Below are 23160 nucleotides of genomic sequence, written 5' to 3'. Positions count from 1 at the left end.
ATTTTAGATTGCACATAGGAATACTGTGAAACTGTACAAGGCTGGTCACAAAACAGTATAGCTTGTTGTGTTAAAAAGGGGAGGAGGGGCTGGCTCGAAAGCGTAGTGGTTAAAGTCCTTGCCTTGAACGCGCCAGGATGCCATATGGTCACTGGTTCTAATCCCAGCAGCCCTGCTTCCCATCCAGCTCCCTGCTTGTGGCCTGGGAAAGCAGTTGAGGATGGCCCAAAGGCTTGGGACCCTGCACCAATGCGGAAGACCCAGAAGAGCTCCTGGCTTCGGATTGGCTCCAGCCGCTGTGGTCACTTGGGGAGTGAATCAGCAGACGGAAGCTCTTTCTCTGTCTCTCCTCCTCTCTGTATATCAGACTGTCCAATAAAAATAAATACACCTTTTTTTTAAAAAGGCAGAGATTTACATATGAAGGGCCCGGCACAGTAGCCTAGTGGCTAAAGCCCTCACCTTGCATGTGTGAGGATAACATACGAGCACCAGTCCCTATCCCAGTTGCTCCACTTCTCATCTAGCTCCATGCTTGTGGCCTGGGAAAGCAGTAAAGGGCAGTCAACACCACAGGACTCTGTACCTGCATGGGAGACCGGGAAGCTCCTGGCTCCTGACTGTGGATTGGCTCAGCTCTGGCCATTGTGACTACTGGGAGAGTGAGCCAGCAGATGGAAGATCTTTCTCTCTGTCTCTCCTTTTCTCAGTAATTCTGACTTTCTAATAAAAACTAAATAAATCTTTAAAAAATTTACATATGAGCCTGGCATGATAGCATAGTGGTTAAAGTCCTCGCCTTGCATGTGCCAGGATCCCATATGGGCGCTGGTTCTAATCCCGGTGGCCCCACTTCCCATCCAGCTCCCTGCTTGTGGCCTGGGAAAGCAGTGGGAGACCCGGAAGAAGTTCCTGGCTCCTGGCTTTGGAATGGCTCAGCTCTAGCCATTGAGATCACTTGGGGAGTGAACCATCAGACGGAAGATCTTCCTCTCTGTCTCTCCTCCTCTCTGTACATCCACCTTTCCAATAAAAATAAATAAATCTTTTTAAAAAAAGTTTACATATGAAAATGTGTATTTTCTCTCAGATGGAGCCGATCTATAACAGTAGCAGATGTCTCCAGTAACAGTAACTTTGTTTCTTGCATATTCCTCTATTTTCTATATAAAATCCACGCCACAAACAATGACCATGGATCCCCTTTAATATTTCATATGTATTTATTTTTATATATCAGTTTAATATTTATATATATTACTGGTGATGTTTTTGGTCATCCTTAAGAGTACATGGTCAGCAGTGCTCCTCCAAGCCTCTGGCCACACCACATGCAGCCCATCCTCTAGATTCTGGCTTCTCTTGGTTCTTTCCAGAACAGGAAAAAAAACTCCAGTGTGTATGTGTGTGAGAAAGAGAGACAAAGAGAGAGACAGAGAGAGAGAGAAAGCACTGGTAAAGAAAAGAACATTATCAGTGAACTGAAAACTCACAGGCTAATAAGGAATTCTGACCAAATCGATTTGAAGACTATAAAACGAAACAGCAATGAAAGACCACTTGCAAAAATCATCTTTCTTAGTTATAACTTTAAGTTCTCTTTAGGACTAGTCTCATAAATACAACTTTCTGCTCTAATTCTTACTCTACCATGCCACTAAGAAAGCATATTAAACGTCCGATCGCTCAGTGAGAAAAGAATTGTCTAGCGAGCAGGCACAGCAGTCTCCTTTCAGCCTGTAACAGCCTCTAATATCTGCCTTCTCTGGGATGGCCAGAAACGCCGAGACAGCATCAAGTAACACTATGCAGTAAGATTTAGGAGCTGGGGAGTCTGGGGATGTGCTGCTGGGGAAGGTCTAAGTTCATGCTTGCATATTCTCCAGTCTGTTTTCTTTCATCTCCTCCACATTCCAGGAGCAGGGACTGGAAAACTCAGAGCTCCGAGACAGGCACGGAGTGTCTTCCTTGAATCTGAGTCTTCAGCAGTTGAGGGCAAATTGCACTTGGAGATAAAACGAAGAGTGCGCAGACACGGATCTGGGTTGAACTCTTAGTGAGAAACCAGGATGGCCCTCTTTTTTTCTCACTGTAACTTTAAAAAAAGAAAACAAATTCCCTTCTGGTTTCCTACTTTGGAACTTGAGCTGATAAACTTAGATATAAAAGGATACAGGAAACCACATTTTTCCATCCTGTTGAGCTGGGTATCAAAGCACATTTGCTGATGTGTGTTAAAATACAATACAGAATCACAAACAGAACAGACTTAACTAACCCAAAAAATCAACTAGCAAGTTTCCAGAACACGCACACACCCTGGTCCCGGGCTCCACAGCCAGTACAGACTCAGCTGTCCAGTGCTGCCTGCTTGCAACCCACCCACAAGGCTGTCACACAGGAACGGACCCCGTCTTGCTCTGGGACAAACAGCTCAAAGCAGAGGAACGGGAACCAGCTCTCCAAACAAGTGCCTCTGCAAGACACCGTTCTGTGAAGAGGTTTATGTTCTACTCTGTTAAAATGATACTAAAATAAAATTCAACAATTTAACAGTTTTTCAGAAAACATTAAAAATCTATGCTAACAGAGGACCAACACATACAGTACTGTTACAATCTAACTGAAAACACTTCAAAATTTTATCTAAATTCCATTATAAATTTTTCCTAGTGATTACTTCTGTGCAGTTCATTTACTCGGCTATTTTTGTTGTTGATGTTGTTTAAGATTTGTTTTATTGGAGTGGCACAGTTGTATACGGCAAGCTATCCCTCCACCTGTGGCTCCAGCATTCCACATGGGCGCAGGTCCCAGGCCAGGCTGCTCCACTTCAATCCACCTCCCAGCTAATGGGAAAGCACCAGAGAATGGCCCAAGGCCTTTGCATGAGGGAGGCCTGGAAGAAGTTTCTGGATCCCAGCTCTGCCCGTTGCAGACACGTGGGGAATGAAGCAGCAGATGAATGATCTCTCTGTGCAACTCTGACTTCCAAGCACAAATGAGTACTTGAAAGTGCTTTCAAGTATAAATGTTTTATTAAAAAAATTATAGAGTTACAGTGAGAGGGTAAAGACAGAGAGGGAGAGGGAAAGGACGAGGGAGGAAGAAGGGAGAGGGAGAGAGAGAATATGTCTATTTGCTGTTTCACTCCCAAATGGTTGCAAAGGCCAGGACTGCCAGGAGTCAGGCATCTCATCCCGACCTCCCCGGTGGGTTCAGGGCCCAAGGACTTGTCTCCACTGCTTTCCCAGGCACATCAGTAAGGAGCTGCGTTACAAGTCGCTCAGGCTGTGGGCAGCAGCTTAACCCTTTACACCATAATATTGGCCCACTGCTTTCTGTTTTTAAGATTTATTTATTTTACCTGACAGAGCAATCAGGGTTACAGAGAAAGACAGAGAGAGATCTTCTATCCACTGGTTTGCTCCCCAAATGGTAGCAACAGGCAGAAGTGTACCAATCCGAAGCTGGGAGCCAGGAGCTTCTTCCAGGACTCCTACATGGGTGCAGGGTCCCAGGACTTTGGGTGACCCTCTGCTACTTTCCCATGCCGTAAGCAGGAAGCTGGATGGGAACAGCTGGTACTCAAACTGGCACCAATGTAGGATTCCACAATGCAGGCAGAGGATTAGCCTGATATGTAACCACACGGTTCCATTCCCATTGTTTTTACCAGAATCTCGTGGCAATCAGTACATAATTTCGTGGTACTCAAGGTTTGTTCTTGTTGGGTTTTGACATCAATCAGCAGTCAAACCTCCTGAGCCTGACACGTTGGCTCAGTGGCTAAATCCTCGTCTTGTAAGCACTTGGATCCCACATGGGCGCTGGTATTTTTTTTAATGCAGCACAAATGAAAGATTAACAAATTAAAAAGGAGAACACATCACATCAACTCACTTCTCATTATCAAAAGCAAATCATGTTGCAAGCCTGACATCATGCTGTTAAAAAAATAATAAGTCTATTACAGCAAGGATAGACAATAACAATATAAAATACCATGTGTGATGAACTCCGCCTACCAGTACTGACCCATTCTTGTATTCTAAAAGTAAACTCTACATGACAACAGTGTATTCTATACACGCGTAATGATTTATTGCAGAGTGTGAAAGCAGGCGTGAGAGCAACCCCTGGTGAGAGCGAGCTCCCCCTTGGTTCACTCTTCCCAGTGTCCACAATGTCAGGGTCTGAGCTGGGCCACAGCTGAGCCAGGAGCTCAACCTGGTTCTCTCCCATGGCTTCTCCCACCCAAGGTGCGCAGCATCAGGGAGTCAGTCCGGGATCAGAGTCAAGCGGCAAATCATCCAGCCAGTCTGGTGTGGGATATGGACATCTTAAACCAGATTTTTTTTTTTTTTTTAGATTTCTTTATTTTTATTGGAAAGTCACATTCACATAGAGAAGGAGAGACAGAAATATCTTCACCTGCAGGCTCACTCCCCAAGCAGCAACAAGAGCTGAAACTGAGCAGATTTGAGGCTAGGAGCTTCTTCCAGGCCTTCCAGTGTGCAAGGTCCCAAGGCTCTGGGCTGTCCTCGACTGCTTTTCTAGGCCACAAGCAGGGAGCTGGATGGGAAATGGTGCAGCCATAACTCAAACCAGCACCCCTATGGGATTCTGACACATACAAGGCGAGGATTTAGCCATGAGGCTATTGCACTAGGCCCTTAAACCAGAGTTTTAACCAGCAGACTAAACATCCACACCTCCTGGTACTTTTAATAGGATGATGAATACAATGAATGTACAAGTATTTGACCTGAGATTGCAACAAAGAGCCAGGAAAATTTTACATTTAAATCATTAGCACTGGGCCCAGTGCAGAAGCATAGTGGCTAAAGTCCTCACCTTGTATGTTCCACGACCTCATATGGGTGCCAGTTCATGTTCCACCTGACCCACTTCCCACCCAGCTCCCTGCTTGTGGCCTGGGAAAGTAGTCAAAGACAGCCCAAAGTCTTGGACCATGCCTCCCATGTGGGAGACCCAGAAGAAGGTCCTGGTTCCTGGCTTCAGATCAGCTCAGTTTTAGCCATTGCAGCCACTTGGGGAGTGAACCAGTAGATAAAAGATTTTTTTCTGTCTCTCCTCTCTATAAATCTGACTTTCCAATAAAATCAATAAATCTTAAAAAAATTAGCACTGACATTTTAAAGTTTGTTTTTTCCTTTTTAAAAAAGTATTTATTAGAAATACTACTTAGGGGGCCATCACGGTGGCATGGCAGGTAAAAAATAAAACTGCCCATCAGTGGCGCCCACACATCATATAGGTGCTAAATTCAGTCCCAGCTCCCTGCTAGGGCTTGGGAGAACAGTGGAGAACAGTCTGAGTCCTTGGACCCAGACACCCATGTGAGACATCTGAAAGAAAAAGCAGCACCTGGCTGCTGGATTTGGATCAGCCCAGCTCTGGCCACTGTGGCCATGTCAGGAGATCAGCGAATGGAAGACATTCCTCTCTCATTCATTCATTCTCATTTTCTCTCTCTCCTCATATATTGTGCCTTTAAATAAATAGGCCTTAAAAGATGTTACTTATGTTTCCTTTTATTCTGAAAGAACGATATACAATGCTGTATTATATAGCATACCTGCTTTATAGATGGCCTAGTTTTTCTTTATCAATATAACCAAGCAAGTTGACAGTCTAAGATCTAAACATGACCTTTTCAAATTTCACCAAATAATATATAAGTCAGAAAGTTTAACTCTGTTTGAGAAATGCTTTGTTTAATCCACAGTGTACACATACTGTAAATGTATATATGATTATATGACTCCATCCACAGAAAGCTGCAATACTAGCAAGAGGCCCAGGGTTCCCTTCTCCAATGACCCCTCTCACTCATTAATTGCAGGACTCAACTGAATTCAGGAAACTGGCGTGGGTCCAATAGGCACAGCTCTGTCAGTTACCACATTTTTATCCCTCAAATGACCTCATAATCAAAGCACAGGAACACTCCATTTTCACAACCATTTCCCTCACATTGCTCCTTTACAGTCACCATCCAGCCCTCCCACCCCAGCATCCTTCACCCCCATCGCTGTAATTTCGTCATTCAACCATGTCATAGAAATGCAGTGTGTAACCTGGTGATTCCGGCTTTTTAGCACTCGACACAAAGACCTTGAGACCCAAGCTGCTGTACTTTCTATTGCCGTATGGCATTACGTGTATGGCTACCACAGCATTTAATCATTCACCTATTGTAGGAAAATCTGGTTGTTTCCCACTATAAATAAAGCTGCCATGAACCACTGCGCACAAGTCCCTGTGTGGCAGTAAGTCTTGAATCCTCTGGGATAAACAGCCTGGCATGCCACTGCCAAGTCACGCATGAGACACATGTTTACTTCATGACACTGCCAGTGTGGCTGTGCCAGTTTACATTCCCAACACACCAACTTTGGCGAGTTCAGTTTCTCCACATCCTCATCAGAATCTGGGATTGCCACTATTTTTATTTTAGTCATGCTAATAGATGTGTAATGCTGACGTGTTATTAACACCATCACCTGCATTTCCCTGACACGAGTGCTGCTTCACACCTCGTGTGCTCACCTGCCATCTGTGTACTCTCTGCATGTCCTCCACCCTCCAAGCAGAGGAATCTAGGAGTTCCTTATAAATGCCCCAAGTGAGTTTCTGTCACATAGGCGGCATAAAGACTTCCCCCAATCTGTAGCATGGCTTTCCGGTTTCCTATCAGAGACTTTTTTTACAGTAAAAGCTTTGAATTTTACAAAGGCACACCACCAATTTTTACAAATTTTACTAAGATTCCTGAATTCCCACCAACTGTGGCACCCACAGATTTTCTGTGCCTTTTTCTCTAAGTTTCGTATTTTGCATTTCTGTATAAATGCGAGCTCATTTTTGAAGAGCTCTAAGGGTAGGTACATCAAGGTTCATTTTTCTGCCTACACACACCCAGCTGCTTCAGCTTCTTTGCTAACACTGCCCTTCACACCTTTGTAAACAACCAGTACGCATACATACAGGCCGATGATGACTTCTGAGTTCTCTGTTCTACCGATCTGTGTGTCAATTTAGAATACCATCTGGGTCTTGCACATGGACACAGAGACCACTACGGAGAGTCATCACCTGATGCCTCGCACGGTGTGCATTAGTGGCAAGCTGGATGAGACACGGAGCACAGCGCTCAACTCTGGGAGCCAACGTGTGACGCAGGTGTCCCACGCAGTGGCAGGCCCACACTCCTGTGTCGACTTTATGACAGCAAAGGGGGCACGGTACTGCCCTAAATGCCTCTTCGAAAGAGACTGTACTGCCATAAACATTTTCATAACAGCATAATTATAGCATAATAGCATAAAACCATAAGAGCAGAGGTGCCCTAGCTGTATGAAGAGATTATAAAGATTGGGAAATATTAGTCATGTTGCCATAAAGACACAAAGACAAAAATACACAAATTAATACAATTATCAGCTTCCCCTGAATCTACAGGTTATTCATTTGCTAACACAGGGTTATTAAACTGGAGTTCACAGACAGGCCTCAGGGATACCTGAAAAATGTAGACCAAGGGTTATTTGTACACTCCATTTTCACCTTATGGTGATTTTATCGTAGTAACTCCAAATCTAAGATCACCACCAGACTATGCAAAAAATGCTTTATATGACGTATAAGCTAAGTTTCGATTTCAACATAAAGGATGGGGCAGCAGTATTCTGAGGTCCACCACACGAGGACAGATATTCACGGCTAGTTTCTCAGAACAATGCTGGCTTCTGCCTGTACTCCTTTCTTCATTCAAGGAGGTTCACCTTTCACTCTCCAAAGTGGCCTGGTTTAAAAATTGATTCAAGCAACAAATCTGATTACATCTGTAACAAGCGGATCGAGACAATGACCAAGATCTCTCAAGGAAAAGCACCGGAGCAGATGGCTCTACTGATGAATCCCACCAAATAATGAATACAGAATGTATACATGATCTTCCAGAAACAACAGGAGTGGATGCTTCCCAGCCCATTCTCTAGGCCAATGTTACCCTAACACCCAAACCAGACAGAGCTGGTACAAGAAACCTAGGTCAAAACACATGCTAAAATCCTCAACAGCTCTTTTTCTTCTTGGCCTTCCCTTCCTTGCTCTTCCCCTCTCTCCTCCATCTGGCCTCCCTTCTCCCCCTCCCCTTCCCCTTCCCCTTCCCCTTCCCCTGTTCCTGTCCCACTAAGGCCCTCAGGTGCGGTTCTCTCTCTCTCTCTCTCTCTCTCTGTCTCTCTCTCTCCTCTCCTCTTCTTGGCCTTCTTCCTTGCTCTTCCCTCTGGCCTCCCTTCCCTCCCCCCCACTTCCCCTATTCTTTCCCCTCTGGAATAAACTTCCCAAAATAAAAACAGAAAAATAAAAAGAGAAAGAATGAAAATCCTCAACAAAATTCCAACAACATATTAAAAGGAGTGAAAAGCTAAGCTTTTAAGTTTTATCTAGAATTCTCTTTCATCTTGAATACATTTCATCTACCAATTGTTTTCTCGGCTCAACTCAGGATTTTAGTGAGAGGAAAACTAAGATGGAGGAAGCCTACACACTTAACATCGTTGCTTAGATTAATGGTTACTGAGATGCATACACTATAACTAAGAAGAGCACGAGATAAAAGTTGCAATCCTGGACCTATGAAAAGCTGTTACGATCATAACTACACTTCACCCATGCCAAAAGGGGGAATGAAATGTCACTATAGAATAACTCGGTCATTGCTGATAACAGTGAAGACAAAATAATACCACTTAGTACTGGCTGTATATCTATTTCTTTCCACAATTATTGTGAGAAATTGAAAAAAGTAACTAACGCCTAACGCTGGCATTATTTGTTTCTTTTCCCCTACTTTCCCTGAAATGAAAAAAGCCGTTGTCTTTCCGTAATATCATCTATTTCCACATATGACTGCGAGACTCCATTTATTTTTACGTTTATTTGAAGGGCAGGACAAGCAGAGACAAAGGGAGATGTGTCTCTGGGTTCACCCTCCATGTGCCTGTAACCACCTCCCCGGGCCTAAGCCAGGAGCTCAGTCTGTCAGTTACTCCAAAAGTGAAAGCCAAGTAATAAATCCAGGGGAGCGGATGTGTGGCACAATGGTTGAAACTGCTCCATGGAACGTCGTCCTTCTGCATCAGTGCCTAGCTTGAGTTTCGGTTGCCATGGTTCTGCTCCGCTTCCTTCCCACGCATGCCCTGGAAGCCACAGCAGACCACAGCTCAACTACCTGGGTCTCTGTCATCCCACATGGGTGACCCGGATGGAGCAATGGGTTCCTGCCTTAAGCCTGGCCCAGTGCTGCAAATACGGGCACTTGTAACAGAACCAATTTTTTAAGTTAACGACCAACCAAGCTTTTATCAACATATGTGGTAGTTCAGAACTGAATCCAATACACAATCTCTGTTGCCCGTCAAATAAATGACAGCTTAGGGAGACTTGTTCTCTGCCTTTAGTGCGTTTAGCCTCATAGAAGAGAAAAGAGAATATGTAAAAGAAAATTAAAAGATGCATCTCCCAGCAGTGAGCATCTAGCCTGGTTAAGGTGCTACATCCCCTGGCAGAGTTCCTGGGCCCGATTCCCAGGAGCTCCTGGCCAACGTGGACCTTGATGGGCAGCAGTGATGGCCCAAGTTTTTAGGCTCCTGCCACTGACGGGAAGGACCTGGATTGCATTCCCAGCTTTGGTGCTGGCTAGTGCAAGCACTTAGAGACGAGCCAGCATATGAGTGCTTGCTTTCCTTCACTGCCTCTCAAATACATGAGAAAAAAGAATGGGGCTGCTACAGTGGTACAGCACACTAATCCTGGGTACTCTTTTGAGTCTCAGCTGCTCTACTTCCATTTAGTTCCCTGATTATCACCTAGGAAAGCAGTGGAGGATGGCCCAAATCCTAGGGATCTTGCACCCGTGTGGGAGACCCTGAAGAAGCTCCTGGCTCTTTGCTTTGGCCCAGCTCTGTGCTGGTCGTTGCGGTCATTTAGGAAGTGAACCAGATGGTGGGCAATCGCCTGCTCTTTAAGTCTTTCAAGTAAAATATATCTTTTAAAAAATTCAGAAAAACAGAAAACAAATTTCTCCTAAACTAACACTACCAAGAGAACAGAACTCTCAAATTGGGAGAAATAGCTGCACAAAATTTTTTTCAGCTGTATGTGTGTGCAGATATCTAAATCTTTTTAAAATCAGAAAATCCAATTAGACTGCATCGTAATCAGTCTATTTCTATCACTCCATATCAACTACTATACTTAAAATCCCTCATCTTCAGTATAATATTATTATAAGGCTGTACCTAAACTTACCTAATCAATACTTGGTTACTAAATGTCCTTGCTTCATATTTTTTAAAATTTAGGCAAAAAAAAAATTTAGGAAAAAAAAAAAAACCAAACCAGTAGCTAAAATTATTACCTGCTGTAAATGCGGCCAAGCTGCTCTGGGAAGGCAGCTGACGAGTTTATCTTAGCAATCACAGGCTTCCAGAAACCAGGGCTTAACCTCCCAGGGTCCTTATCATCCTGCTCCTCCCTCTGCCTGCTACTGTCCAGGCCTCAGGACTACTTTTAGCTCCACAGCTTTCCTTCACATTCCAGGACAGTTCTCAGCTCCCTCAACAGCCTCCAACATCCCTGCTGCACATGTTCTATCTGAAGCGCACGTCCAACAACAGCCGTCTAGACATGGGCTCACCAACTGAGACGAGGAATCTACTCACCTATCTTTGCAAATGAGAAACTTCAGTCATTTACTCAACAGCCCACATGACTTCCAGCCTAGCATCTTTCCACTGCACATGGGTTCTCAAAAGTCTTATGTGTCCAACATCCAAGCTTATTAAAAACACAGATTCTGGAATCAGTGGCGGACCATGGGCAGGTGGGCAGTGCCCCAGGCCACCAGAAAATCAGTCCTGGAGCCTGGGCCGACTGCAGATATGGCAGCTGTGACTATGCCAGCAAGGAGGTGTGGGGATGCAGGGTTGGAGAACTGCTGAGGAAGTATTTTACAGGTGATGAATGACTTCTGGGGGACTTCCATGGACCAGGCCACTACAATCACAGGTAAACAAGGGACTGAGACCAGCTGGTTTGCAGTGCAGGAAGCTGGAGGACATGTCTGGATCAGACCAGGATACCTGCCCACATGTAAGACCTAAGTTAGGCTAGCTGGAATTGATCACAGTCCACTTGCAAACACGAATGCTAAGGACTATGGCACACTGTTGGGGCAGGAGGTAGGCCATGTTAGGATGGGCCATGACACTGACATGTGAGAAAACTGGGTCTGGAGGCAGATGCTGTGGGGAATTTGTGTGCTCATCCCTGTAGGACTGCAATACCCTCTGGTTTGTGTGAGAGCTGAGGGTGGTGACAGCCACACTAGGCATGACCTTGGAAGTCAGCAACACTAATGGGAACTGGGACTCAGAGTAGGCTGGATTGGTTCAGGCTGTAGCACCCATTGGCACACCCAAGAATTGGATGTGGGGCCAGGTTGGGATGCAGTATTGACCAGCACTCAAAAAGACTAAGACCAGGGAGTTGACAATGTTAGGTATGGCCCTAGCCCCACTGACACATATGAATCCAATACTGGGAGCAGGCCTGGTACAAGAACTGGGGAAACCCTGTACTCGGCTGCAGGTTCTGCTGGTAAGCACAAGAGCTAGGGTTGGGTGTGGGCTAGACCAGAAAGGCCAGGCCAAGTTTAGCACGCACACTGGCATGCATGGGAGTCAGGACAGGGTGTGGGCCACTCCAGGCTAGGTTTTCACACTTGCCTGTTTACCTGAGTACCCAGCACGGAGAGTTGGGACTGAGGGCAGGCCAGGCTGGGCCAGGCCACAGCGTCCCATGGCAAAAGGCAAGATGGGATAGGCTATGTCAGACTGGGTCAGAGCAATCCCTAGCATATGCAAGGTGTGTGGCTGGGGTGGGCTTGGTCAAAGATCTAAAGGGACGACTCTGCTGGGCTGCGGTTCCCACTCGTGAGTGCAAGAGCTGAAATGGGAGCAGCGAGCTGGGCTGTGCATGGCTGCAGCATCCCTCAGCATACATGGGGCTAGGTCTGGGAGTGTGCTAGAATGGGCTAGATATTGGCACTCACTGAACCTACCCCTTCTGGCTATTACTATTGGGTGCTACAATCCAGCCCTCCCATAGTCAGCTCTTTTGTGGATCAGTGAGTGTAGGCTATTGGGGATGACAGACTGAGCCACATCCTGCACACACAGGATTGCTTCTTGGCCTTTTGGCTAAGATCAAGTGTACCACACACAGGAGTCAGGTCTATAGTCACCTCTGGTGAGGTGACCAACTGGACCACTGGACTAAAAACTCCAATCACAGGGAAAATTACAGGAGTTGTGGTCTGACCTTTCAATGCATGTATCAAAACTGGGCCTCCTAGGTGGAAGCCTGTGCAGTGGATGGCACGGCCAGATGCACATGGGGGACATGACAGCTCATTGAGGCCTAAAGAGGACATCTAGAACCACGTCAGAAAATGGAGAGCAGAACCAATTGGAGAGCTCTCCTGGCCAAGTTTCGACAGAAAGTATCTGGGAAATGGAGACTCCAAGGTAGACTATACCAGCCAATGGAACTTAGAAAGGTTTCCTCAACCTCGGAGCAACATAAATGGCAGCATCTTAGAACTACTGAAGCCACTTAAACAGCATCCTTGCAATATGTTCCACATCGGGGATACTAGGATAACACCAAGTGGCCGTCTCCATCCCTGGGTACTGATGTGGTTAGGCTGCTGGAAGTGACCTTCTTTCCTCCCCTTCCCCAGTCAGAAAGAAAAGAAAAAACTGAAAGCAGCTGTCTCATCCACTTTCTCCCATACCATGGCTCTCCTCACTCTAGTTAGTGGTCTACATGGGTGTGCATCCTTCTCAACTACGTAAACAACACACAGATTCCCGTCCTCTCAGATTTTGCTCAAGTAAGTGAAGTCAAGACCAGAACTCATACTTTGTAAAAGGAGTCAGATGATTCTAAAGTAAGCAGTCCATATATGAGATGAAGATATGGTCATCTTCTAGTACTTGGCACAGGATCTGAAATGTTCCATTTCTGCCCCCACACCAGAACTTTCAAAAAAAAAAGTTACTTACTGCAACTTGAGCTGAATCCATGAATCTCAGGCCAAAATAGTCACTCTCAATAAGGTCCAGGTGATACATAATCTGATCAAACAGCTCCTGTCCTTTGGCTTTTTTCTGAAACAGCAAGAAAATAAACTCATCATTCCATTCCTTATAAGATCAACACACCTGAGTAAAAAGTAGTTTCAATGATACATAAACTCTTAAAGAAAATATGACATATAATAACACAAACATTGTCATACAGTAAACAATCACTCAACAAACCTTGTAAGGCCAAAAAAAAAGGTGCAACTTTTCCTTATCTTCTTGAAGATTATTAGTTTGAATTAGCCAATAAATATTAACTATTCAGAGGTAAAAAAGCCTTTTTTTAAAAAACCAAACACAATATATGGATTAAGGAGAAATTCTTATGTTAGAGTTTCCTTCTTAAAGGAGCCCATGATGTAACTGAGAAGAAAGAACACGAAAATTCGGAGCACTTCATATTCATATGGAACTAGCCACACTTGGAAAGAGTTCCCACAGAGTGGTCTCAGGGTCACGGGGCACCCCCTTTTTTGGTCAATTTATTCTAATTTATTTGAAAAAGTAAGAGAGAGAAGAAAGAAACAAATACTGAGAATTCCCAAATATTCAGAACGTCCAGCGTGAGCCAGGGCAGAAACAAGAGTCAGGAATTGGAGCCAGGTCTCCCACACAGGTGGCAGGGAGCCAACTGTGCAATCACTGCTACCTCCCCGAATCTGCATGAGCAAGAAGCTAGAAGCAGGCCAGGCGCCAGTGCTGGGCCCTGAACCCAGCCACCCCACTGTGGGGTACAGGTGTCTTAACCACTGGCCCAACCATTCACCAACCACTCCTTCACTCTCCACCTGCAATCAGACCCTTTCCAAAGAGGCAAGAGGTCCAAAGATTCTCATTAGCTCAATCAAAAAAACAAAACAAAAAAAAAAAACAAAAAAACAACAACAACAAAAAAACAAGGCTTATGTAGGAGCTGGCATTTCATGTGGGTACTGCTTCATACCCTGGCTGCCTCACTTCCCTGCTAATGGCCTGGGAAAGCAGCAGAGGATTGCCCAAGTGCTTGGGTGCCCTGCACTTCCATGGGAGACCTAGAAGCTGCATCTGGCTTAGGCCAGGCCCAGTTGCAGCTGCTGCAGCCACTCGGGGAGTAAACTAACAAATTAAAAAGCTCTCTGTAACTTTGCCTTTCAAATATAATTAACCTTTCTTAAAAACAAATAAAAGAAATAGAAAAAAGAAAGAGAATCCAATAACCTTTCATTAAATAGACATTAAGAGGCCCGGTGCAATAGCATAGTGGTTAAAGTCCTTGCCTTGAATGCACCGGGATCACATATGGGTGCCAGTTCTAATCCCGGCAGCCCTGCTTCCCATCCAGCTTCCTGCTTGTGGCCTGGGGAAGCAGTTGAGGATGGCTCAAAGCCTTGGGACCCTGCACCTGCGCGGGAGACCGGAAGAAGCTTCAGGTTCCTGCCTTCAGATTGGCTCAGCTCCAGCCATGGTGGTCACTTGGGCAGTGAATCAGACGGAAGCTCTTTCTCTGTCTCTCCTCCTCTCTGTATATCGGACTGTCCAATAAAAACAGCTTTTAAAAAAGTTCAAGGTTCAAAGCTACTTCAACATTTTCTCCAACACTCAAAAAGTATCATCCCATTGTTTTGTTGCAGTCAATGCTACAGAGTGAAACATGCGTTGTCCGTATTCACTTGTGTTCCTTGGTGTGTAATCTATTCGCTTTTAGATCTCATCTCTGATAGTCTTAACCTTCATTGCACCGGGCAGAGATCTGGACTTTTCCTTAACCTTCCATGATGTTCTCTTCCAATCTGAGTTCTTCCGCTTTTTTCAGTTCTGGAAAATCAATCACTACTTTGTCCTCAAACATTTTCTCTATCTTTGTCAATGTTAAGTTTCTTATCAAGTGCTGCCACTTCTACTTCAGGACTGCTACTTTGTTTAAGTATACCTCTGCTTAAAATACTTCTTAAAAAAGTGTGGAAGACAGATATTACAAGTATGAGTTTACTTGGGTGCAAACAGCTTTTTCATAATACACATTTTCCACATATTCTGAGAAACTTTTTCATCCTAAAGAGCTGAATGTCTTGGGAATCTAGCCATGTCAGTCGAGACTTTTACGTTAAATAAGGCAATGGGTGAATGAGTGCCCTTTAATGATTTCTTGTCTCTTGTCTTTTTTTTTTTTTTTCTTTTTGAAATCAGGGAACAAAAATCAGTCAGACGGAGAAAAATCAGGCTGTGTCCTTAACAACTTCCCACCAAAATTCCCAACAAAAATTGGCAACACTGGATAAGATGCACAAGCAGAAGTGTCCGCCAGAGGAAGCTTTCTCTAAACCCTTCCATAAAAATCAGGTGCTGTGATGATCTGAACCCCACCCTCCCCAGAAGGCTAACAAACAAAATATCTCGAATGTCAAGGAAAAACAAATGGAAAAACAAAAACAAAAACAACCCTGACCTTCGCTTCTGATCAATCCACTGCTGCTTTTGCCAGGAGCACCTCCACCTCTTATTAGCACTGCAGAGAAATGCTCCGAGGTCTTGTTGACATTTTCCATGAAAGTTCTGCTGGTCTAGTGCCCATCTGGCTACAGCAGCATGGGCCTCACTGACCTCAAAGTTGGCTCCATGCTCATTCAGTCAGAGCCACGTGAGGGGACCCAGCTGAGCTATCGACGGTGTTGCCCACTGCTTCCGTCATCAGCCATCTGTTGCCAGCTGGATTGGAAGTGGGACAGCTGGAAGCCAAGCTCCTGGTTATTTGGGAGACTGGTGCTAACAAGTGGCAACTTAACCCACTGTGCCACAAAGCTGGCCCTTATTTATATATCTGAAAGGCAGAAGCAGTACAATACAGAGAGAGAGGATAGACAGACTGTCCACCTACTGGCTTTCTGCATAAATGGCCATTAACAGTCAAGTGTAAGCCAGACAGAAGCCAGTAACCCCGGCCTGTCTCACACATGCGGGGGCCCATGTATGTAGGCTAGGTTCTAGTGCCTTCTCAAATGCACTTAGCATGAAGGTTGGTTGGAAGTGTAGCAGCCAGCAGGAAAACAGGCACTCCAATATGGGCTGCAGGCGCCCAGGAGGCAGCACAACCAGCTACACCAAATCTCTGGGCTCCACAGAGGCTTTCTGAACAGGTGCCAGTGACTGCCTCACTGCAACAATGCCTGTATTTCCTGAGGACGAGCGACACTCAGGACCTTTTCCTGTGCTCACTGGTCACTTTGCTTTGCACATTGTCTTCAGAAGTATATCTACTTATATTATTTTCCCATTTCTTAATTGGATTATTCTGGTGCTGTTATTGACTTGTAGTTCTTTACACATACAAACACCCAGATTATTTATTTATCTGAAAGGTGGAGCTGTAGGGAAGGGAGGCTAGAGAAAGAGAATCTTCTGCCACCAATTCAATCCCCAAATGACTACAATGGCTGCAGCTGGGCAGATCCGAAGCCAGCATCTTATTCCGGGTCTCCCGCAGGGTACAGGAGACCAAGGAATTCAGCCATCTTCTGCTGCTCTCTCAGATGCACCAGAAGTGGAGCAGCTGGAACATGAACTGGCAACCATGTGGATGCCGGTAGTGTAGCAAAGACCCTATACTCTATGCCATGCTGCATCACTGTCCTAAGCAGGAGCATCAGGTGAGCCCCTGTTCCCCAAGAAGATAACATTCTAGGAAAGAAAGAAAATAACAAGCTAAGTTATAAGTAAAAGTTATCAAGATAAAGGGAATCAAGGATGGGAAATAACCTTCAAACAGAAAGACCTGTTATAAAGGAGCAACTTGAAAAGAGACTGGATGAAGTAACAGCATGACCTATGTGCCCAGAGAAAGCACATCTCAGGCAGAATGTGAAGTTCCCAGATGTGTGGGTGCATGTAGGGGTGTGGGCGCAGAGCACAATAAAGCATGTGGCAGAGAAAGCATGTCCAAGGCAGCTAACCGAGTAAGCAAAGGAAAAGAATGGTCACCAATGTGGATGGAAGTCTGCAGAGGACCACAACATGAAAATCCACACAGACAAGTAACAAAGCAATTGAACACTGAGAGCTTATTTGTTCTGTCAATACATGGGAAAGGAAGAGACAGTCACTATTAGAAAAGACAAAGAAAAGTATTGGTTTTAAACATCCACTGCTAATACATGTTTAACTACAAAGACCCAAAACACTGCTAACAGACAGAAAGTAGCAATTACACTAACCTCTGCTAACAGCAATCACCTACAGAAACCAAAACATTCCTCTCCATCACAGTGGGAAGCACAGAAGTCTTCTGATGAGTCCTTTAGCTTGTACCAAACATTAACACATTTCTATGACTTAACTTCTAAGGTGCCACTTCCAGAGTGAATTTCATATTCCATCAACATCCCATTTTTGTTTCAAACACCAAGGAGAAGCATAGTCTTAAAAAAATCTCTTCTCCTTGCTGTGCCCAAATGTCACTTCCAGCCCCATGTGCATGATAGTTGTGTCCTAAGAAGACACAGGATGGTCTTCTGCCAACTGCTCAGTTGCGTTCTCTGATTAAAACACTCTCAAGGTTATCTATTGATGCGCTCTGAATGGGGGCCAGCTCCAGGCCAACCCACAGCAAACGCCAGACCTCTGCAGTTCCCGCAAGTTAATAATCCACAGCAACATAGCCGTGGCTTCCCCAAACACCTCAGTCTGATGTTTATAAGTAGCATAGATATTTTTAAAACTTTCATCCAAGGTCTTATCTGCAAGACAAAGAACTACACCACTACAAGAAATGAGTCCCAGACAAAATGTGCAACAATAACAGTACTTTGGTTTCAGAAAATTTTCTGGGTCTAATCCAGAAATCCCACGTGTTATCACTGACAACGTAGAAGAGCAGGCTTTGCTAATATTATTGTAGGTCTATGGACACTGAAATCAAGCTTGTTTGGGGAAAATAACCATCAATCTTGGAAGGGACTTTGGAAATAGTATCTTAAATCATCAGGCTCTGTCCTATTCTGCATTCTTTTTTATTCTGTTTTGCACTTATTAATACCTTATGGAAAAAAGTGTCTTAAAACTATTTACTTATGTACTTATTTTTTTGAAAGACAGAGAGAGGATAAAAGATAAAAGAGGTATCTCCCATATGCTAATCCACTCTGCAGATTTTCCTAACAGTTAGAAATGGGTCAATTTGAAAAGGGGAGCCAGAAACTCAATCTGGGTCTCCCAAATGGGCGGCACGGTTCCAGTTACTGGAGTCATGACCTGGTTCCTCTCAGGGTGTCTGTTACCAGGAAGCAGGCAAACAGGAACCCAGGCACGCCAATGTGGAATGCAGGTAACCCAAGCATGGACCTAGCCACTGCCCCCAAACACCAGCTCTAGCAGGAACATTCCTGATGTAATACAGTCAACTTCTGCTGTACAGTCACCTATTATGGGTTACATGCGTAGATGAAAACATTTCTATTGGTTGTCAAGCACTCACAAGGGTCTTGGCCAAGAATACAGGCATACACTAGTTTAAAGTTGGTGCAAGTGTTAATGTCAATTGTTGTAGCATAAACAAAATGTAAAAGTTGTCGAGTGACCTGCTGGCACTGAGTGCAGGTAACTGACGGCTGCAGAGGCTTTGGAGGTTGAAACTGTGCCTGGAAGTGTGAAGAGAACACTGCCACTTCCGGTGAAGGTAAAGTGAACAGGGAGCGGGATCCTCACAATTTCAGGGAGGAAGGGAACGCGGGCGGGAGGCTGTTAGGGAAGTAGACAAAGTTGGAAGCAGAAGCTGCCAACATCATCTTCCCAAAACTGCCAAACAATGTCACTCTGTTCTTTCAAAGCCTTGCATTATTCCCAGGGAACAAAACGGGCTTTCCTAACTGGTCCTTCCCTCGCCTTTCCAGCCTTATCTCCCTCACTCCAGCATTCTTATCGGCTTATAATTTCCCAAGTCATGCCTCTGGGCCTTAGCCCTGTAGAATGGTCTTTGTGCCTCTCACTAACTCTCTATTTGGGTCTCCCAGGGAGCCTTTCTCCCTCTGACAGGTTCCTGTGCAAAAGGGAACAGAACTAGAACAGGTTTAGCCAGGCTGAGTAAACAGCATGCTCTGGTGTGGCCAGTGTGGACACCATGGAAGGCAGGCTCTGGACTCCAAGTCCCTGCCTGGAACCTACTGCAAATGAACCATATAAAAAAGGAAAAAAGCCCAGACCTACTCAAGCTCCAGTGCTGCCCTCCCCGCCCGTCACTTTTCAGCACACCTGCTACTTACCTTCTTTGGCCCCAACAGCAACAACTTTTTCCATCTCTCTCAAACCCAGTCCTCACTTCACAGTCTCTTCTGAAGATTAGCAAGATGCTTGTCTTTTCTCCCTGTGTTTATATCACCAATTCCCAAGCAACATTCTTCCTATTCAGTTAAGCAAACTTGTAACTTCCCCACTCATTCATTCCCTAAACCACTATGCCATCTCCTCCTTTCTTTGAGAGCCGGATGTGAGGGCAATCCCCCCATTTTCCCATCAGGTATTCCCTCAGACAATCTGCCAGTATCAGTAAAGCACCCACTATTAGCAAAGAGCTGCAGGAGGCCCAAGGACTAGCACCAACCCGGACAATTCCTTTAGCTCCACAGAACCCAGTTCCAAACACACAGGCCCCCTCAAGCCCTTTGGCCACTTGCACTCATATTCCCCTTTCTTCACAACACCTGTCTGCTCTCTTACAACCTGGCACACCATCCAAAAACTCATCCCCAGTTGGAATTGTGTCCTGCTCCCTGCCAGCCTTCAGTCCCTCCCTGCCACACCCATGCACAAGCATTCCTTCCTGTGCAATCCACTGCCACTCCGGCTGCAGTACCCCTAGGTCAGCACACAATGCCATCACCCCAAGTGAGTTCCATATCCAAGCCAGTTCCCTGCTAATGTACCTGGGAAAGCGATTACAGAGAGTCCAACTACATATCTGTATGTATCTATGTATGTGTGAATGAATGAATGGATTTAAAATGTACACTAACAGAGAAAGGCAGGGAAGAGACAGAGCACTCTCCTATCTGATGGTTCTCTCCTCAAACTGGCTAAAACAGCCAGAGTGAGGCCAGGGTGAAGCCAGGCACCACAAACTCTTTCTGGGCTGCCCACAGCTGGAAGGGGCCCAAGCACTTGGGCCATCTTCTGTTGCCTTCCCAGCTGCATTAGCACAGTCAGATCAGAACTGCCACAGCTGGGACTTGAACTGGCGCTGCAGTATGAGACACCAGCATGACAAGTGGCAGCTGAGCTCACTGCACCACATCAGCCCCCTGTAACTCACATTTTGGATGACATACCTAACAAGCACACTGAGCCCAAGGCCATATTTACCCTGTATTTTCCTCTAAAGGTTTTATAGGTCTAGCTTTTATGTGAAAAAAGACTGCTGTTTCCTCGTTGAATGGCCTTAACACTCTTGTCCCCCCCCCCCCCCCAAATATATCAACTGACCGCAAACTGTAATTTCTGACTGGGTTCCCCATCCTTTTTTTTTTTTTTAAAAGATTTATTTTTTTTTTATTGGAAAGGCAGATTTACAGGAGAAAGAAGAGACAGAAAGATCTTTTCCTAGTGGCCACAACGGCTGCAGCTGAGCCAATCCAAAGCTTCTTTCAGGTCTCCCACACAGGTGCAGGATCCCAAGGCTTTGGGCCATTCTCCACCATTTTACCTGGCCCTAAGCTGGAAGTTGGCATGGAAGTGGAGCAGCCAGGACCCACACCGGCACCTGTATGGGATCCCAGCACTTGTAAGGTGAGGTGTCCACCACTGAGCCACTCTGTGCCGGGCCCATGGGTTCCCCATTCTATGGACTGACCCACCTGTACCTTTGCACCCAGCAGCACACTGTCCCTATTACTGCTGCTTTGTTGTCACACTGTAAAAATGAGAGCAACCACTAGGTTGTTCTTTCCAAGGACTGCTCTGGTGATTCAGGGTCCCTTGAGAGTCTGTCTACAAGACTCAGTTTGTCAATTCCCATAAATAGGCCAGGAGGAATGAGGCAGGGATTACATTCAAACTGTATTACCATTTGGACCACTACTATCCTAACAACTACAAATCCATCATGAGGGATGGTTTCCACTTGCAGCAGTCCCTCCTCCACCCTCCAAGGTTTCCAGAGGGTACCTGAAACCACAGACAGCACCCAGCCCGATCCACACCATATGTATGTACTGTTTCTTCCCATACAACCACACCCTTGAGAAGGTTTTATTTACAAATGAAGTGCTATGGGACCCGGCAGCGTGGCCTAGTGGCTAAAGTCCTCGCCTTGAATGCACCGAGATCCCATATGGGCGCCAGTTCTAATCCCAGTAGCTCCTCTTCCCATCCAGCTTCCTGCTTGTGACCAGGAAAAGCAGTCAAGGACGGCCCAAAGCTTTGGAACCCTGCACCCGCGTGAGAGACCTAGAAGAGGTTCCTGGTTCCTGGCTTCGGATCAGTGCAGCACCGGCCGTTGCAGTCACTTGGAGAGTGAATCATCGGACTGAAGCTCTTTCTCTTTGTCTCTCCTCCTCTATGTATATCTGACTTTGCAATAAAAATAAATAAATCTTTAAACAAATGAGGTGCTATAAGTGATGAACAGTACATAATAAGAGAACAATCAGACCAAAATAATTAAGAATCACAGAATATTTCTAGAACTTCCCATTAGCAGGTCAGATTGCAGTTGAATGCAGAGAACTAAAACCACAGAAGCAAAATCAGGGATAAGGGGGTGACACAGTCTTAAAAATATAACCAGAGGCCTGAGTATTTGGTCTCAGAGTGCCTGGGCTCACGTCCCAACTAACTCCAGCTCTCCTGTGAAGGGCCACCCTGGGAAGCAGCAGCAGGTAATGAATGGCACAAGTTCTTGGGTGCCTGCCACCCACAAGGAGGACCCAAACTAAGTTCCTGACTTGTGGCTTCAACCTGAGTGAGCCCCAGCTGCCTGGGGGCCTTTGGGAGGGTCAGCCATCCGAGGAGAGCTCTTCCTCTGCCTCGCAAAAGAAAAAAGGGGAAAAAAAAATCAAAAAAGCCTCCTGCATAATCAAAGGAGAGGAGGAGCAAGAGAACGACCATGACAACTGATACATGTATATCTGAAGTCCAGACACATTACTCTATGTAACCACAGATAATCCTTTACGTATTACCTAGGAGTAATCATCTTAGTTTCATATTGGCTAGTAACACCAACAGTGACCCTGATCCTAAGGGAAAATGAATATGTGATTCATTTAATTACCAAGATCAAGTCTTGGTCTTCTCCTGCAGTCATACTAGAAAATGGACATTGTTTTTTGTAAAGAAGTTAAGATTCCATTGACCTACATTTTTACTCTAGTCAAAAATCAGCCAATGTTCCTTTCCTGGCCCTGAAAACCTCTGGAGTTTGGTTACTATAGCTAAGATTTCACCTGCGGGGTTGAGAAGGCCATTCTTCTCGCTCCAGTGAATCAAATCTCAAACTGGCTGCTTCCCGGCCTCTGTCCCCACCCAGCCTACACTCCCAGGCCTGATCGGGTATCACACACCCTCACCAGGCAGACCAAGCTTAGGAAACTGTTCTAGCTCAGCCAGCCACTCACCATCTGCCCTCTAAGTTGAAAACCTCAGGCTGTCTCTCCTCCATGTTATATGTTTTTTTTTTTTTTAAAAAAAAGATTTATTTATTTTTATTGCAAAGTCAAAAATACAGAGAGGAAGAGAGAAGAGAGGAAGATCTTTTGTCTATTGATTCACTCCCCAAGTGAGCACAATGGCTGGTGCTGTGCTGATCTGAAGCCGGAAGAAGCCAGGAGCTCTTCCAGGTTTCCCACGCGGGTGCAGGGTCCCAAAGCATTGGGCCATCCTCGACTGCTTTCCCAGGCCACAATCAGGGAGCTGGATGGCAAGTGGAGCAGACAGGACTAGAACCAGCGCCCACATG

The 23160-nt window shown here is 45.4% G+C and overlaps 1 protein-coding gene across 1 annotated transcript in view; it reads right to left on the bottom strand.

The window, feature by feature from the left end:
- Positions 1-23160, bottom strand: part of EPB41L5 (erythrocyte membrane protein band 4.1 like 5) — a 58114-nt gene that overhangs the window by 33097 nt on the left and 1857 nt on the right. Inside the window, exon 2 of the mRNA XM_040979129.1 lies at positions 13161-13265. Within this exon, the coding sequence (XP_040835063.1) occupies positions 13161-13265 (105 nt within the window). The remainder of the gene's footprint in view (positions 1-13160; positions 13266-23160) is intronic.

Source organism: Ochotona curzoniae, unplaced genomic scaffold (genome assembly GCF_017591425.1).
Source record: "Ochotona curzoniae isolate NIBS_2020 unplaced genomic scaffold, NIBS_Ocur_1.0 contig_3037, whole genome shotgun sequence".
Taxonomy (NCBI): Eukaryota; Metazoa; Chordata; class Mammalia; order Lagomorpha; family Ochotonidae; genus Ochotona; species Ochotona curzoniae.
This window is presented reverse-complemented; position numbering and strand designations above follow the sequence as displayed.